The sequence below is a fragment of the Papio anubis genome, chromosome 6 (genome assembly GCF_008728515.1).
Source record: "Papio anubis isolate 15944 chromosome 6, Panubis1.0, whole genome shotgun sequence".
Lineage (NCBI taxonomy): Eukaryota > Metazoa > Chordata > Mammalia > Primates > Cercopithecidae > Papio > Papio anubis.
In genome coordinates, this window is record NC_044981.1 from 145,822,133 (window position 1) to 145,838,536 (window position 16,404).

The 16,404-nt window shown below is 36.0% G+C and overlaps 1 protein-coding gene across 5 annotated transcripts in view; it reads left to right on the plus strand.

Moving 5' to 3' along the window:
* ROS1 (ROS proto-oncogene 1, receptor tyrosine kinase) overlaps positions 1–16,404 on the plus strand; it is a 142,519-nt gene that overhangs the window by 50,561 nt on the left and 75,554 nt on the right. For 3 of the 5 annotated variants that reach the window (XM_009206215.4, XM_009206213.3, XM_009206217.4), the window contains 3 exons: positions 13,441–13,658; positions 13,993–14,153; positions 14,530–14,674. In XM_009206215.4, coding sequence (XP_009204479.2) covers positions 13,441–13,658; positions 13,993–14,153; positions 14,530–14,674 — 524 coding nt within the window. The remainder of the gene's footprint in view (positions 1–13,440; positions 13,659–13,992; positions 14,154–14,529; positions 14,675–16,404) is intronic. The other 2 variants (XM_017958385.3, XM_017958384.2) reach the window with 1 other exon arrangement.

Consider the following 16,404-nt stretch of genomic DNA (forward strand, 5'->3'; position numbering starts at 1 on the left):
TCAAAATATGTGTTGTGAATATTTTCTCTCAGTGTTTAGTTTATCTGCTTATTTTCTTGGTGGTGTGCTTTGATGAGCAGAATTTCATTTTAATTAAGTCCAATTTATGAATTTTCTATATTCTGTGCTTTCTGTGTTTTCTACAAGAAATCTTAGCCTATCCCAAAGTTGTGAAGATTTTATACTGTATTTTTTCTAGAAGCTTTATCGTTTTAGCTTTCATGATTAGATCTGTAATTCATCTTAAATTTATTTTGGGGTATGGTGTGAGATATGAGTTAAAGTTTTCTTTTTTTCCTTTCTATAGGGATATCCAGTTATTGTAGTACCATTTGCTGAAGAGATTTTCTCTTTATTTAGTTGCTTTGGGACCTTTATTGAAAATAATTTGGGCCGGGGCACAGTGGCTCACGCCTGTAATCCCAGCACTTTGGGAGGCCGAGGCCGGTGGATAGCCTAACGTCAGGAGTTTGAGACCAGCCTGACCAACGTGGTGAAACCCCATCTCTACTAAAAATACAAAAAGTAGCCGAGTGTGGTGATGGGTGCCTGTAATCCCAGCTACTCAGAAGGAGTCTGAGATGATTCTCATGCTCATCCCAGCATAAGAATCACTTGAACCTGGGAGGCAGAGGTTGCAGTGAGCAGAGATTGCGCCATTGCACTCCAGCCTGGGCAACAAGAGTGTGTATGTGTGGATCTATTTCTGGACTCTCTATTCTGTTCCTTTGATATATTTATCTATTCTTTTTGCCAGTGCTACATTGTCTTGATTACTGTAAATTCAGAGAAAAACTTGAAGATAGGCAAATTCAGTCCTTCTACTTTGCTTTTCTTTTCCAATATTTTTATTTTGGCTATACTTGATCTTCTGCCTTTCCAAATAGATTTTAAAATCATCTCACTAATTTCTAGAATAAATCCTGCTGGAAATTTGAATCTCTTTTCAGTTTAGGGAGAATGAATATCTTAAAATTTTGAATCTTCCAATCAATGAAAATGATGTATCTCTCCATTTGTTTAGGTTTTCTTTAATATCTCTCAGCAGTGTTTTATAGTTTTTAGTGTAGATGTCTAAAATATCTTTTATTAGCTTAATGCCTAGGTATCTAATTAGTCGTCTCAAAAATGACTTAGGAAGCATTCTGTCAATTTTCTGAAAGCATTTGTATAGAATTGCTATTAATTCTTCTTTAGTTTTGATAAAATCCACAAGCAAATTCATCTGGACCTGGAGTTTTCCTTGTGGAAAATTATTTGATTACAAATTCAGTATCTTTTAAAGATATAAGGCTATTTATTTGTATTTCTTCTTGAGCCAGTTTTGGTAATTCATGCTTTCAAGAATTTGTCATTTTCCATGGGTTGTCAAATTTAATAATATCCTCTTATTATAATTTTAATGTCTACAGTGTCTGTAGTGATATCCTTTTATACTTCCGCTATTGGTACATTTTTTTTGTTGATCACTCCTGCTAAAAGTTTGTCAGATTTATTTATCTTTTCAAATAATCTGTTTCTGGTATTATTGACTTTTTTCTGTTTTGTCAATTTTTGATTTCATTAATTTCTAATCTTATTTTTATTATTTTCCCTTTTCTATTTATTTTAGCCATAATTTTGTGTTATTTTTCTAGGTTTTTAGATTGAAAAGAAAGGTCATTGTTTTTGTATCATTCCACTCACTGGCATTTAAAACTATGAGTTTCTTTCAAGGTCTATATTAGTTGTAGTCAACAGATTTTGGTATGTCTCCAACTGTGATTATAGATTTGCCTATAGTTCTTTTTGGTTAATGTATTTGGGTGCTTTATATTTAGTAGGTTGATTATCTATATACTTGATTATATTGCCTTTTTATCATTATAAAACACTCCTATTCATCTATGCTAATATTCTTCATCTTAAAGATTCCTTTGTCTGATATTACTATGGCCACATCAGCTTTCTTTTGCTTAGTGTTTGCAAACTATTTCCATGTATTTACTTTTTAACTGCTTTGAATATTTATATTTATTGTATTGTTTTATTGTTGGTTTTAAAATTTTTATTTTCGTTTAAGGGGTACATGTGCAGGTAAGTTCTATAGATAAATAGTTTGTCCTGGGGGTTTGGGGTACAGATTGTTACCCAGGTAACAAGCATATTACCCCATAGGTATTTTCTCTTTTTTAAAACATTTTATTTTTTAATTCAATAGGTTTTTGGGGAACAGGTGGTGTTTGGTTACATGGATAAGTTCTTTAGTGGTGAATTCTGAAATTTTGGTAAACCCATCACCTGAGCGGTGTACACTGTACCCAGTGTGTAGTCTTTTATCCCTCACCCTCCTCCCACCCTTTACTCCAAATCCCCAAAGTCCATTGTATCATTCTTATGCCTTTGCATCCTCATAGCTTAGCTCCCACTTATGAGTGGGAATGTACGATGTTTGGTTTTCCATTCCTGAGTTACTTCACTTAGAATAATGGTCTCCAATTCCATCTGGGTTGCTATGAATGCCATTATTTTGTTCCTTTTCATGACTGGGTAGTATTCATGTATATATATGAATATATATATATGTATATATATACACACACATATATATGTGTATATATGTGTGTATATATATGTATATATATACACACACATATATATGTGTATATATGTGTGTATATATATGTGTATATATGTGTGTGTATATATGTGTGTATATATATATATACACACACCACATTTTCTTTATTCACTCACTAATAGGTGTTTGTGCTGGTTCCATATTTTTGCAATCATGAATTGTGCTGCTATAAACATGCATGTGCATGTATCTTTTTCATATAATGACTTCTTTTCGCTGAATGGATACCCAATGGTGGGATTGCTGGATCAAATGGTAGATCTACTTTTAGTTCTTGAAGGAATTTTCACACTGTTTTCCATAGTGGTTGTACTAGTTTACATTCCCACCAGCAGTGTAAGAGTGTTCCCTTTTCACCACATCCATGCCAACATCTATTTTTTGAGATGGTTTGTTTTTTTTTTCTTGTTGATTTGTTTGCATTCCTTGTAGATTCTGGATATTAGTCCTTTGTCAGATACATAGTTTGTGAATATTTTCTCCCACTATGTGGGTTGTCTGTTTACTCTGCTTATTATTTTGCTGTGCAGAAACTTTTTAGTTCAATTAAGTCCCATCTATTTATCTTTGTTTCTGTTGCATTTGATGCTGGGTTTTTTGTCATAAAGTCTTTTCCTAAGCCAATGTCTAGAAGGGTTTCTTCAATGTTATCTTCTAGAATTGTTAAGGTTTCAGGTCTTAGATTTAAGTCTTTGATCCATCTTGAGTTGATTTTTGTATAAAGTGAGAGATGAGGATCCAGTTTCATTCTTGTACATGTGGTTTTCCAATTATCCCAGCACCATTTGTTGAATAGGGTATCCTTTCCCTACTTTATGTTTTTGTTGGCTTTGTCGAAGATCAGTTGGCTGTAAGTAATTGGCTTTATTTCCAGGTTCTCTATTCTGTTACATTGATATGTGTGCCTATTTTTATACCAGTGTCATACTGTTTTGGTGACTATATCCTTACAGTACAGTTTGAAGTCAGGTAATGTGATGCCTCCAGATTTGTTCTTTTTGCTTAGTCTTGCTTTGGCTATGTGGGCTCTTTTTTGGTTCCACATGCATTTTACGATTGTTCTCTCTTGTTCTGTGAAGAATGATGCTGGTATTTCGATGTGAATTACATTGAATTTGTAGATTGCTTTTGGCAGTATGGTCATTTTTCACAATATTGAGTCTACCCATTCATGAGCATGGGATATGTTTCCATTTGTTTATGTCATCTATGATTTTTTATCTTTCCTTCTTTCTTTTTTTTTTTTAATTATACTTTAAGTTCTAGGATACATGTGCACAATGTGCAGGTTTGTTACATATGTATACATGTGCCATGTTGGTGTGGTCATCTATGATTTCTTTCAGCAGTGTTGTATAGTTTTCCTTGCAGAAGTCTTTCATCTTCTTAGGTACATTTGTGAGTATATTTTTGCAGCTTTCGTAAAAGGGGTTGAATTATTGATTTGATCCTCAGCTTGATCACTGTTGGTGCATAGCAGTGCTACTGATTTGTGTACATTAATTTTGTATTCGGAAATTTTGCTGAATTCATTAATCAGTATTAGGAGCTTTATGGAGAAGTATTTAGGGTTTTCTACATATATGATCATGTCATCAGCACATAGTGATAGTATGACTTCCTCTTTACTGATTTGGATGCCCTTTATTTCTTTCTCTTGTCTGATTACTCTAGCTAGGACTTCCAGTACTATGTTGAACAGAACTGGTGAGACTGGGCATCCTTGTCTTGTTCCATTTCTCAGAGGGAATGCTTTCAACTTTTCCCTATTCAGTATAATGTTGGCTGTGGGTTTGTCATAGATGGCTTTTGTTACATTAAGATATGTCCCTTCTATGCCAGTGTTGCTGAAGTTTTAATCAAAGAAGGATGCTGAATTTTGTCAAGTGCTTTTTCTGCATCTATTGAGATGATCATGTGATTTTTGTTTTTAATTTATTTGTGTGGTGTGTCACACTTATTTACTTGTGTATGTTAAACCATACCTACATCCTTGGTATGAAACCCACTTGATTATATGGATTATTTTTTGATATGCTGTTGGATTCATTTAACTAGCATTTGGTTAACGATGTTTGCATCTATATTCATCAGGGATGTTTGTCTGAAGTTTTCTTTTTGTGTTATGTGTTTCCTCGTTTGGAATTAGGGTGATATTGGTTTCATGGAATGATTTAGGGAGGATTCCCTCTTTATCTTTTGGAATAGTGTCAATAGAATTAGTACCAATTCTTTGAAGCTCTGATAAAATTCAGCTGTTTATTATCTGTCTAGTCCTAGACTTTTTTTTGTTGGCAATTTTTAAATTAACATTTCAGTCTTGCTTCTTGTTATTGGTCTGTTCAGAGTTTCTATGTGTCCCTAGTTTAATCTAGGGGGGGGTTGTATATTTTCAGGAATTTATCCATCTCCTCTAGGTTTTCTAGTGTGTGCATATAGAGGTGTTCATAGTAGCCTTGAATGATCTTTTGTGTTTCTGTAGTATTGGTTATAATGTCTTACATTTTGTTTCTAATTGAGCTTGTTTGGATCTTCTCTCTTTTTTTCTTTGTTAATCTTCCTAATGGTCTGTCAGTTTTGTTTATCTTTTAAAGAACCAGCTTTTTGTTTCATTTACCTTTTGTATTGCCTTTTTCTATTGGTTTCATTTAGTTCTGTTCTGATCTTTGTTATTTCTTTTCTTCTGTTGGGTTTCAGTTTGGTTTGTTCTTATTTTTCTAGTTCCTGAGGTGTGACCTTAGATTGTCTGTGTGTGTGCTTTCAGACTTTTTGATGTAGGCATTCAATGCTATGAGCTTTCCTCTCAGCCCCGCTTTTTGCAGTATCCCAGATGTTTTGATAGGTTATATCACTGTTACTGTTCAGTTCAAATAATTATTACATCTCCCTCTTGATTGCATTGTTGACCCAATGATCATTCAGGAGCAAGTTATTTAATTTCCATGTATTTGCATGGTTTTGAGGGTTGCTTTTGGAGTTGATTTCCAATTTTTTTTCCACTGTGATCTGAGAGTGTACTTATATATTAATTTCGATTTTCTTCAATTTGTTGAGACTTGTTTATTTGGCTATCACATGGCCTGTCTTGAAGAGTTTTCCATGTGTTGATGAATAGAATGTATATTCTGCAGTTGTTGACTAGAATGTTCTGTAAATATCTGTTAAGTCCATTTGTTCTAGAGTATAATTGAAGTCCAATTTTTTTTTTTGTTGACTTTCTGTCATCACAACCTGTCTAGTGCTGTCAGTGGAGTATTGAAGCCCCTACTATTGTGTTGTGGCCTATCTCATTTCTTAGGTCTAGGAGTCATTGTTTTATAAATTTGGGAGATCCAGTGTTAGGTGCATATATATTTAGGACTGTTATATTTTCCTGTTGGACTAGTCCTTTTATCATTATATAATGTCCCTCTTTGTCTTTTTAAACTGTTGCTGCTTTAAAGTCTGTTTTGTCTGATATAAGAATAGCTACTTCTGCTCACTTTTGGTTTCCATTTGCATGGAATATCTTTTTCCACTCCTTTACATTGAGTTTCTGTGAGTTCCTTACGTGTTAGGTGAGTCTCTTGAAGACAGAAGAAATTTGGTTGGTGAATTCTTACCCGTTTTGCAATTCTGTATCTTCAAAGAGGTGCATTTAGGCCATTTACATTCGATGTTAGTATTGAGAAGTGCGGTACTATTCTATTCATTATGCTAGTTACTGCCTGAATGCCTTGGGTTTTTTTGTTTTTTTTTTTCATTGTGTTATTGTTTTACAGGTTCTTTGAGATTTATGCTTTAAGGAAGTTCTATTTTGGTGTATTTCAAGTATTTGTTTCAAGATTTAAAGTTCCTTTTAGCAGTTCTTGCAGTGCTAGCTTGTTAGTGGCAAATTCTCTCAGCCTTTGTTTGTCTGAAAAAGACTGTGACTTTCCTTCATTTGTGAAGCTTAGTTTTCCTGAATACAAAATTCTTGGCCAGTAACTGTTCTGTTTAAGGAGGCTGAAGATAGGACCCCAGTCCTTTCTAGCTTGTAGGGTTTCTGCTGAGAAATCTGCTGTTAATATGATAGGTTTTCATTTATAGGTTACCTGATATTTTTGCCTCGCAGCTCTAAAGATCCTTTCCTCCATCTTGACTTTAGATAACCTGATGACTATGTGCCTAGGCAATGATCTTTTTGTGATGAATTTCCCAGGTGTTCTTTGGGCTTCTTATATTTGAATGTCTAGATCTCTAGCAAGACCAGGTAAGTTTTCCTCAATTATTCTCTCAAATATGTTTTCCAAACTTTTAGATTTCTCTTCTTCCTTGGAAACACCAATTATTCTTAGGTTTGGTGATTTAACAGGATCCCAAACTTCTTAGAGGCTTTGTTCTTTTTTTTTTGTTACTATTCCTTTTTTTGTTCTTGTTGGACTGAGTTAATTCAAAAGCCTTGTCTTCAAGCTCTGAAGTTCTTTTTTCTACTTGTTTGATTCTATTGCTGAGACTTTCTAGTGTATTTTGCATTTCTCTAAGCATGTCCTTCATTTCCAGAAGTTGTGATTGTTTTTTATTTATGCTGTCTATTTCTCTGGATATTTTTTCTATCCATATCCTGTATCATTTTTTAAATTTCTTTAAGTTGGTATTTACCTTTTTCTAGTGCCTCCTTGATTAACATATTAATTGACTTTCTGAATTCTTTTTCTGGCAATTCAGAGATTTCTTGGTTTGGATCCATTGCTGGTGAGCTAGTGTGATCTTCTGGGGATGTTAAAGAACTTTGTTTTGTAATATTACTGGAATTGTTTTTCTGGATTTGGGTGGACTATGTCAGAGGAAGATCTGGGGCTCAAAGGCTGTTGTTTAGATTCTTTTGTCCCATGGGGTGCTCCCTTGATGTGGTGCTCTCCCTCTTCCCCTAGGGATGGGGCTTCGTAAGAGCTGAACTGCGATGATTATTATTTCTGTTCCGGGTCTAGCCTCCCAGTGGAGCTACCCAGCTCCAGGCTGGTACTGGGAAGTGTCTGCAAAGGCTCTTATGATGTGATTCATCTTCAGGTCTCTCAGCCATGGATACTAGCACCTGTTCTGGTGGAGATAGCGGAGGACTGAAGTGGACTCTGGGAGGGTCCTTTGTGGTACTTTTGTTTAGTGCACTGGTTTTGTGTTGGTTGGCCTCCAGCCAGGAGCTAGCACTTTCAAAAGAGCATTAGTTGCAGTAGTATAGGGAAGATACAAGCTTGCCCTAGAGTCACCTGGATAAGTATTCAGGTTTCTCAGGCAGTGGGTGGGGCCATAGAGCCCCCAAGAGAGTATGTCTTTTGTCTTCAGCTACCAGGATGGGTAGAGAAAGACCATCAGTTGGGGCAGGGTTAGGCATGACTGAGCTCAGACTCTCCTTGGGTGGGGCTTGCTGTGGCTGCTGTGGGGGATGGGGGTGTAGTTCTCAGATTGATGGAGTTATGTTCCCAGGGGTATTATGGCTGCCTTTACTGCCTTATACAGGCCACCAGGGAAGTGAGGAAAAGCCAGCAGTGACAGGCTTCGCCCAACTCCTACACATCCTGAAAGGCCAGTCTCACTCCCACTGTGTCCCCTATGCAGCCAGTGAGTAGGGCTAAGAACTTGCTGCAAGTTACAAGCCTCCCTGCTGAAAAAGCAAGCAGGGCTTTCAGGTTTCATACCTTCCACCTGTCATGGTTTCTGTGTTCGTATCTGCACTCCCTGTTTGTCCTCTTTTCTAGGTTCTGTCCAGGAAACTTTGTATGTGGTTGAAATTTTTACAAAGTTCAGCTGGAACTTTCCTTCTCTCTGTGGTCTTTCTCGAGTTCCACTGGCAGCCCTCCCCAAGGATCTCAGCAAGACAAAGTCAGGAATGGCTTCCCTGGGGACTGTGAGTGCCCATAGGGCTCTTCCTGCTGCTTCCTCTACCCCTATATTTTGCTTGGCTCTAAATTTGCCTCAGCTCCAGGTGAGGTCAAATCCTTTTCCCATGATCTGGACCTTCAGGTTTCCCACAGAGGATGTGTGTTTGGGGGCGGACACTCCCCATATCACACTTTGGGCACTCAGTGTTTTGGCTGTCTCACAAAGCCTGCAGCAGCAAGCCTCTTCCTTCAAAGGGTCTGTGGATTCTCTCAGCTGTCTTGGTGTGTTCCTGTGGTAGTTCTTGGAGCAGAAGTTCATGATGTGAGTCTCCACATGCTGCTCTGTCCATTGAATGAGAGCTGCAAGTTAGTCCTCGCCTCCTATCCAGCATTTTGGGAATTGATCTGAGTCTTTACATTTAAAGTGTCTTTCTTGTAAACAACATGCAGGATTTTGCATTTTTACACAATCTAACAATTTCTGCATTTTAATTAAGGTGTTTGGTTCATTTACATTTAATATAATTATTGATATGTTTGGATTTAAGTCTATTATCTTGATGTGTGACTTTCATTTTTCTCTTAGCTCTTTGTTTCTCTGTTTCTACTTCTTTGCCATTTTTGTGGGTGAATAAAATAATTTTTAGTATTCCATTTTATATCCTCTAATGACATTTTAAGTATGTCTATTTGTATTTTTTAGGTTACATTAGAAATTAAAATATGCATTTTTTACATGATACATTTTCAACTTACAAGTCAACATCCAAATATATCCTTCACTTCATAAATGATTTAAAAACTTTATAACTATATACACCTAATTTTTACCACCCTACTCTTAGTGTTCTTGGTGTTATATGTTTTAGTTCTACTCATACTTTAAAATCCATGTTCTTTTGTAAATAGCCAATAATTTAAAAATATTTAACTAATAGTTTTTAAGGGAGAAGTTACACATCTAAAATTAAAATATAGAACATAAAGTCATTAGAACCCAGCATTTAGAGGGAGAATTTAGAGATCATTTTATTTCATTGATGAGGACACTGAGGCCCAGAGATGTTCATGCATTTTCCTAATATCACATTGTTAATCAGAGGAACGGTCAGGAAGTGATTAAAGCAAAATGTCATACTCTAAAGGAAAGATTTCTGGTATTAGGTTCTTGGGTCCCCAGAGGGTTCATAGAAGGCTTTAGGATGTGTCAGTGCTCTGAAATTGAGGATTCATATCTTTCATCAAAATTCCAAAAAAGTCTCATAAAGTTCAATAATTGTTTTATGAAGACAATGCTGACAGTATTTTTAGAATAAAAATTACTTTTTTTGGTAAATAGAAAAACTCCAAGTCATGGAGACTCTGAAAAAGCAGTGTACGTATGTGTATATTTATCTTTCTATCTATCTATAGATATAGATTTATACACATACATCAGTATGTATTCATATGTATATATCCGTATATATCCACATACATTTATATGCATATACATATATGTATATAAATATATGTATACATGGAAGTGTATATGGATGTACATATACATATATGCATATATATGGATGTGTATATATGTATATGCACATGGATGTATGTAGGTATATATTTATGTATATATCCATATATACACACACACACACACACACACAATGCATGTAAGCACATAAACACAACAAATCTGATTGATCAATTACTTCATATCAAGTATGGTACACAGCTCAGCTGGTTTCCTACCTGTGAATCAGAGAAAACTGATTATTCTTTTCCTTAGGAGCTTAAGGTACTGACAATCTGATTGCCAAAACAAGTTGTCTAAAGTGAGACATAGACAATGTTCAAAGCAACAGTGTCCTGAAGGATCATAGTCCATTCTCTGCATTCTCTGTGTCTGTATATGCTGGTTTCTTTAGTCTAGCTCCTCAAGCATCCATAGACGCAACATAAAGTAGAGGAAGGAAATTCTTTCTTAAAAAATATATTTCCTCATCTCAAGGTTAGTAATGTTTTCTCGTATGTATGCATGGTGGAGTACAGCAGCTCCCAGTGAAATAACACAAAGGGCAGGCACTTTTGCCCTCCAAGTAAGTCTTGCCTTTTAATCCTATCAGGAAAAAAAGTAGTTTTACATATAGAGATTGGGATTCCAGAGTCATCTTATAAGGAGAAAATATTTTCTAACATATAATCAAAATTCCTTCCCTTTAGTTTAGATCAGCTTTGTCCAATACAAATATAATGCAAGTCACATATGTAATTGTAAATATTCTACTTGACTCATTTAAAAAAAAGTAAAAACAAGTAAATGTAACTTTAATAGTACGTTTTAATATTTTGATAACATATCAAAATGTCACTTCAATATGCAATCTGAATAAAACTTATAAAGTTACTTTATATTCTTTTTTCACATTAATTCTTGGATGTCCTGTATGTATTTTATGTTTATAGCATATCTTAATTTGCAAACTGAGTTTTCATAGAAAATCTTTGATCTGTATTTAGATTTCATGAAATTTACAGGCAAAATAGTTGATTTACATACTCGTTGTTCTAAAATACCCAAAAATATTTTAATATATTATACATGATCCATAATATATGAATCAAATATTAGTTTTAAAATTTAGCACAAATTAATTAAAATTAAATAACATTAAGTTTTGGTTCCTTGGTCATACCACATTTCAAGGGCTCAGTAGTCACATGTAGCTAGTTGCTGCTGTACTGAGCAGTACATCTCTAGTCTGTAGTAGAGATGAGTTAAACTGATTGCTGTCACTCATCATATTCTGAACTTAAGAACTGCAATTGAACTGCCCTTCAAACTACTCTTCCCTCTCCTATGTACATCCATTCCCTTTAGTTGATACAAATACAACCTATTTGAGGCACTGTGAAATTCTCAAAACAAAACTTTTATTTATATTTTTCTAAAGAGAGAAAAGGAAATGCTTTAAAATGATTTACAGAAATCACTGAAAAAACAATCAATCAATCACTCCAAAATGCTGAGGATAACTGAGATAGTTCTGTTTTTGAGTACTAAACAAGTGTTGTAATTTTAGATACAAGCAGATTTTTCAAGTAAAAATAATTGCAAAATTTCCTTCCATTGAGGGAAAAAACCTCTAAACACAATTTAAGTAACAGGTTTTTTACTTGAATTTCCTAGTCTGAAAAGGAGCATTTTGATCAAACTATTGAAACTGATAAGCACTTCGAAATAACAGACAGTTGTGAACAGTATAAAGTGAAGGACCCAGCATGCTAGAATAATAAATGGCAGGTAAATCAGATGACTAACCAAGAGTAGGAGGAAGGCATGGTTCAATGGGAAGAAACAATTCAACAGATCATGCCTTCTGGATTGATTTCCTCTGTTCATCTTGTTATGCCTGGCTGTTCATTTTGGGGTTGTGGGGTCATGGAATTGATTTTTTAAAATCCATCTTTTTATTTCTTGAGAAAACCATGATGAAACGTGATCGGCTTCACCCAGATGCAGACTTATTAGTGTTATACCCACATTTAATAGATGGTTCAATGAGAGGTTAAATTATTTGCCTGAAGTCAAACATTTAATAATTGGCTGAACTGGAGTTCCATGCAGTTCTGTCTGTTTCTGAAGAATCCCCTACGTTGCAAATTCATTAATTCACAGTGGGGCCTAGTCTCATTCAGAAATGAGAATAGTCATGTAGGCATGCAGGCCATGCCTTCTTGGCATCATGTGAACTGGGTTAGATGTGAAGTGGTTGCTTTAAGAACAAGGAATCTGAGTGAGCGTTGTTGGATACACTAGAAGGCTGCCCACACAGGCCAGTGTCAGAGCAGTGATGAAATCTGCTCATAACAGAGTTATTCTGTGTGCCTAGGGACTGGAGTCCTCATGGCTACCACATTTAAGAGCTGTCATTCCTGTCAATTCCAGATAAATACTTGGAAATTCTTGAGCTTTGGGTGTGTCTTTTTTTCAAATCCCTCAATGCAATAAGCATTCCCTTTTAAAGTAACATGTACCTGAATCCTAACTTGCTGTCTCCATCATGATTTATTGCATCGGCTGGTCTCAAAGCCCTTCTGCTTCACATCCATAGGCTAACTTCACATCTATAAGCTACTTGATTGCATTGGTTGGTCCCAAAGCCCTTCTGCTTCACATCTACAGATGGCAAATTTATACTTCAGGCATTGGTTTGTATGGGTCTCATTTCTGGATGATTACCTTATTTCCAGGTCCTGTAAGAACCTTGCCTCATGTCTTTCTTATGCTAATGCAAGTGTTGTAGAGCACATAGAATAAACCAAAGATGCAATCTCTGAACTAATGAAGTAATGAGAATCCAGGTTGTGCCTTTGTTGTAGAGTATTACCAAAATCACAAGTATTTTTTAAAAAGCTGCAACCTATCTAAACACGCTTGATATTGTAATATCACATTAATAAGAAAAGCCCCCAGAGAGGAGCACAGTGCTCATGCCTGTGATCCCAGGACTTTGGGAAGCTGAGGCGGACAGATCACTTGAGGTCAGGAGTTCAAGACCAGCCTGGCCAACGTGTGAAACCCTGTCTCAACTAAAAATACAAAAAAATTAGCCAGGCATAGTGATGTGTGCATGTAATCCCAGCTACTTGGGAGGGTGAGGCAGGAGAATATCTTGAAGCTGGAAGGGAGAGGTTGCAGTGAGCTGTGATCATGCCACTGCACTCCAGCCTGGGCAACAGAGTGAGACTCCATCTCAAAGAAACAAGAAAAGCCCCCAGAAAATTTACTTTAGGTCTACTACTTTTAAAAAATGTGAAATAAAAACCCAACTTAATATGAAACAAAAAAAGACAATAATTGTTAGAAAGTATTTTCTTTATTTTAATGTACACGAATACGCACAGATACTCACAAACCCATATTCTCATGAGTACTTGCATGGACTAGCCCTTCCACCACTCCAGAAACACACACTAATTGGCGTTATGTTTTAGCAGCACTGGGGATACCACCATCACAGAGTTTGCGGCCTGGAGTACTTCTGAAATTTCCCAGAATGCACTGATGTACTATAGCGGTCGGCTGTTCTGGATCAATGGCTTTAGGATTATCACAACTCAGGAAATAGGTCAGAGAACCAGTGTCTCTGTTTTGGAACCAGCCAAATTTAATCAGTTCACAATTATTCAGACATCCCTTAAGCCTCTGCCAGGTACAGTATTGCATTCCTGCTTACCCTACTCCATTATACTTTTGGTTAAATAAATACTTAGGCTGAGATTTTCTTTTTCTTAATAATTAAGTTTTAAGAGGAACAAGGCTTCAGTAATTTCAGTTCATTTGCTTGCAGTGAGTTTAATCTTAACCCTAATTTACAGCCTGAAAAAGTCAGAAAAAGATGATTTTTTTTCACGATATGTTAAAGAAAAGAAAAATTTTGTTTCAGTTCTAATTATTAGTAATCGCTATTGATGTTCTATGATTTCTATATTGATCAATAATCTCCAGTTTTTTCTCCTATTTCTTTTTTTTCTTTCATCCTGTAGGGAACTTTTCCTTTACCCCTAAGGTTATTCCAGATTCTGTTCAAGAGTCTTCATTTAGGATTGAAGGAAATGCTTCAAGTTTTCAAATCCTGTGGAATGGTCCCCCTGCGGTAGACTGGGGTGTAGTTTTCTACAGCGTAGAATTTAGTGCTCATTCTAAGGTATGGTGTTGGTTCCAGTAACTTTCATTTCCCAAACAGACTGTACCATCTGTGTCAGCCCTACCCACACTGATCTGTACCATCTTGACTTAGCCAAACCCATCTTCTTTGTCATTCCCATAACATTTGATTATTAAGGGTATTCCCCAGAAGACTTGTTTGCAGCCAGTCTCCGACTGCTTGGTGCTGACTGCTGTGCTGGACACACTTTAACTGGTCTGTGTGGCACAACATGGAACTTGCCAAAATTAGCACTTCCAAAATTGCAAATTTTGATTCTACATGTGAATCAAAGTTTGGAGATTTTAGGTAATCAGGAATGAAAGATTTTGTAATTCTCTCCCTGAGAAAATAATGTTTTCTGTTTATATTTCAGTTCTTGGCTAGTGAACGACACTCTTTACCTGTATTTACTGTGGAAGGACTGGAACCTTATGCCTTATTTAATCTTTCTGTCACTCCTTATACCTACTGGGGAAAGGGCCCCAAAACAGCTCTGTCCCTTCGAGCACCTGAAACAGGTACAGGGGTTAAAATCTCTCTTTTTTAAAAAAAGCAGAATCTCACTTTTCGTGATCTGGAATGGGTAGTTGATATTTAAAAGTAACTTTCAGTTTTATAGATGTTTTTAGATTCAATATCCTTTCAATGACTTTTTGGAGATTAGAATAGCTTCATTAACATAAATATGCATAATTTATTCCAAAAGAGTATTTCAAAGATTTCTTAACAGCCATTTCACTTGATTGTAGTGATGTAGAAGATGCAGATGCATATTTCAGGTAATTTGCAAAATCCTTTATAAGGAAAATGGGCATTTAAGGGCAGAGACAGTTTTCTTGGAAGGCAGACTATCCTCATAGACGAGAACTCAGAATCTTCTGTAGGTGAATAACTGATATCTAAATTTAATCTTTTGAGGGAAAGATATTTTAAAAAGGATACTAGCCATATCATTACATGTGTATATCACCTTAAAGTGTACAAAGCACATTTTTATGTATCACTCCTTTATTAAATATTTACTACATACCTATCATTTGTCAGAAACATCATTTCGTTTGATCCTCACATAGCTCTGAGACGGGTAAGAAAGTCTTATTATCTTGATTATGCAAGAAAGAAAACGAAAGCCTAGTGGCTGCCCAAATAAAATAGTTAGTAAGTAGTTTAATCAAATCTCCAATCAGTCACTTTTACAAATGTTGGTAAATGATAGGAATTTATGTAAAGCTAATACAGGATTTGGCAGGTGGTAAGAGCTTAATAAATATAGATATCCATTCCCCATTGCCTTTTTTACTGTTAAGATTATTTCAACAATATTCATCTATGAATCACACAACAGGAACATAGTGAGGCCTGGGCAGGTTCCAGAGCAGTTAGCATTGGATCCAGGCATGTTCTGCTTGAGATTTCCTTGAGATATCAGCTTGGTCGAATTGTCCTGTGGAAATGGACTTGACTGCATCCATCAGGGGAGCCAGTGGGAGCAAGAGTCAACAGCACTCTGCTGGATATTGGAGGCGATAAGAAAGGATGATAAGATTTGGCCTTTGCCTTCAGGAAATTTACAATATAACCAGGAAATTATCTAAAGTGACCAATATTTATTAACCACTTACTGTGTGCTCATTTTATACTAGACTTGGGAGGATTTAACAAGGAATAAGAAGAGATGCTTTCTCTGATGGAGCTCATAAAACAGGGGAGAGATAAACACATGCACAGCAAATGATAATAAATACTAGAGAGTTATTCCTGAGCAGCAGTGGCATAGAGTGAGTAGACAAGCCTATGAAACCTTCACCTATATCAAGCTGCCTCAGGCATTCTTAAGAGGGAAGATGCCTTTGGGAAATGGAAACTTTAGTGCACCCTGAAAGATGGAGCAAGAAGAGCTATCCCATGTAGGAAGAGAAGCCTAATGTAAGAAGGCCTGGAGATTGAATAATAGTGTGAGTGTTAAACATTAAATAGCAATGTGATTGGAATGAGGGAGGGAATGAAGACCTTGTGGAGGAGTCCTAAGAGAGGAGAGGGCCGTTCAGAGAGAAATACTTAGAAATCAGGCAGAGACATTTCTCTTGATTAAAGGACTGAGAGATACTGAACCGCTTGGTTTGGCTCTAGAATAAATAAGTACTCCCAGACCTTGCTCTTGGGGTACTATCAGCCTCCCCTAAAACTTTCTGCTTCCTAGGGACTTCAGGGTGACAGAGCCTAGGTCTCTGATTTATGCTGTATTTTA